The sequence below is a fragment of the Oncorhynchus clarkii genome, chromosome 9 (genome assembly GCF_045791955.1).
Source record: "Oncorhynchus clarkii lewisi isolate Uvic-CL-2024 chromosome 9, UVic_Ocla_1.0, whole genome shotgun sequence".
Taxonomy (NCBI): domain Eukaryota; kingdom Metazoa; phylum Chordata; class Actinopteri; order Salmoniformes; family Salmonidae; genus Oncorhynchus; species Oncorhynchus clarkii.
This window is the reverse complement of record NC_092155.1, coordinates 982,501-985,000: the sequence shown is the minus strand read 5'-3', so window position 1 is coordinate 985,000 and position 2,500 is coordinate 982,501. Positions and strand designations below refer to the sequence as shown.

The 2,500-nt window shown below is 49.7% G+C and overlaps 1 protein-coding gene across 1 annotated transcript in view; it reads right to left on the bottom strand.

Moving 5' to 3' along the window:
* LOC139415750 (eph receptor B4b) overlaps positions 1-2,500 on the bottom strand; it is a 66,730-nt gene that overhangs the window by 14,160 nt on the left and 50,070 nt on the right. Inside the window, exon 11 of the mRNA XM_071163827.1 lies at positions 2,185-2,284. Within this exon, the coding sequence (XP_071019928.1) occupies positions 2,185-2,284 (100 nt within the window). The remainder of the gene's footprint in view (positions 1-2,184; positions 2,285-2,500) is intronic.

The window sequence follows — 2,500 nt, the reverse complement described above, 5'->3', positions numbered from 1 at the left end:
CTTCCTCTTCTTTCCCCCCTTCCTCTTCAGCCATCTCTTAACTCTTCTGGGGTCTTCTTCCATCTGTCTCTTTCCTCTCCTTTCCCCCTCTCCCTCCTCTCCTCCTGTTATTAAAACATAATGTCTTTCCCCCTCTCCCTCCATCTCTCTGTCTGTCCATCATACTGCCAAAGACTCCATCTCTCTGTCTGTCCATCACACTGCCAAAGACTCCATCTCTCTGTCTGTCCATCACACTGCCAAAGACTCCATCTCTCTGTCTCCTGTCTGTCCATCACACTGCCAAAGACTCCATCTCTCTGTCTGTCCATCACACTGCCAAAGACTCCATCTCTCTGTCTGTCCATCACACTGCCAAAGACTCCATCTCTCTGTCTGTCCATCACACTGCCAAAGACTCCATATCTCTGTCTGTCCATCACACTGCCAAAGACTCCATCTCTCTGTCTGTCCATCACACTGCCAAAAACTCCATCTCTCTGTCTGTCCATCACACTGCCAAAGACTCCATCTCTCTGTCTCCTGTCTGTCCATCACACTGCCAAAGACTCCATCTCTCTGTCTCTCTGTCTGTCCATCACACTGCCAAAGACTCCATCTCTCTGTCTGTCCATCACACTGCCAAAGACTCCATCTCTCTGTCTGTCCATCACACTGCCAAAGACTCCATCTCTCTGTCTGTCCATCACACTGCCAAAGACTCCATCTCTCTGTCTGTCCATCACACTGCCAAAGACTCCATCTCTCTGTCTGTCCATCACACTGCCAAAGACTCAATCTCTCTGTCTGTCCATCACACTGCCAAAGACTCCATCTCTCTGTCTGTCCATTACACTGCCAAAGACTCCATCTCTCTGTCTCCTGTCTGTCCATCACACTGCCAAAGACTCCATCTCTCTGTCTCCTGTCTGTCCATCACACTGCCAAAGACTCCATCTCTCTGTCTGTCCATCACACTGCCAAAGACTCCATCTCTCTGTCTGTCCATCACACTGTCAAAGACTCCATCTCTCTGTCTCCTGTCTGTCCATCACACTGCCAAAGACTCCATCTCCCTGTCTGTCCATCACACTGCCAAAGGCTCCATCTCTCTGTCTCCTGTCTGTCCATCAGACTGCCAAAGACTCCATCTCTCTGTCTGTCCATCACACTGCCAAAGACTCCATCTCTCTGTCTGTCCATCACACTGCCAAAGACTCCATCTCTCTGTCTGTCCATCACACTGCCAAAGACTCCATCTCTCTGTCTCCTGTCTGTCCATCACACTGCCAAAGACTCCATCTCTCTGTCTCCTGTCTGTCCATCACACTGCCAAAGACTCCATCTCTCTGTCTGTCCATCACACTGCCAAAGACTCCATCTCTCTGTCTCCTGTCTGTCCATCACACTGCCAAAGACTCCATCTCTCTGTCTGTCCATCACACTGCCAAAGACTCCATCTCTCTGTCTCCTGTCTGTCCATCACACTGCCAAAGACTACATCTCTCTGTCTCCTGTCTGTCCATCACACTGCCAAAGACTCCATCTCTCTGTCTCCTGTCTGTCCATCACACTGCCAAAGACTCCATCTCTCTCTTTGTTCACTCATTTTTCTCTGTGTTCTTTGCTCTCCTTCATGTCATCCTCTCCTCCTCCTATCTGGCATCCTAAAATAGATAGGGGTCCACCCTGTACTTCTGGAGTGTCTGTGACCCTGAGGTCAGGACTATTGTTCCACCGGGCCGTCCTGTAGAGAGAGACCTGGGCGGGTGTATCCTGTCACACACACACACACACACACATTCCTCTCTTTGCCTTTCTAACAGAGTGTTTCCTGACACACTGTCTATCTCTCCACCCTCTGCCTCCCCTCACCGCTGCTTCTCCCCCTCTGCTCTCCCCCCGTCTCCTCTCCCCCTTCCTCTCCTTTTCTCTTCTCTCTTCCTCCCTCTTCCTCTCCTCTTCCTCTTCACAACTCTCCTCAAACTCTTTTCAACTGTCCTCTTCTCTCCTCTACTCTCCTCTTCCTGTCCTCCTCTTCTCTCCTCTACTCTCCTCTTCTCTCCTCTACTCTCCTCTTCCTGTCCTCCTCTTCTCTCCTCCTCTCTCCTCTACTCTTCTCTACTCTCCTGTCCTCTCCTCTCCTCTATTCTCCTCTTCCTGTCCTCTTCTCTCCTCTTACTCCCCTCCTCCTTTCTCTCTTACCAGTAGCAGTATCCAGCAATGATCACCGCGGTAATAAGGAGGAGTATCCCCATGGCAACCAGAACGCCTGTCACCATCAGCTGAGAGTGGGCCTCTACTTCTGGAGAGATAGACGGAGAGAGCGATGGAGAGAGAGATGATAGAGAGTGAGAGATATGGAGAGAGAGACAGATGGATGGTTGGATAGAGATAGAGAGAGAGAGAGCGATGGAGGGATGAGAGAGAGAATATTTAATAAGTATTGTTGGATTCTAGCATGAAATAAATGTTATACTAGAAGTTAATGGTTACATGTATGAGGAATGTATATGGTGGG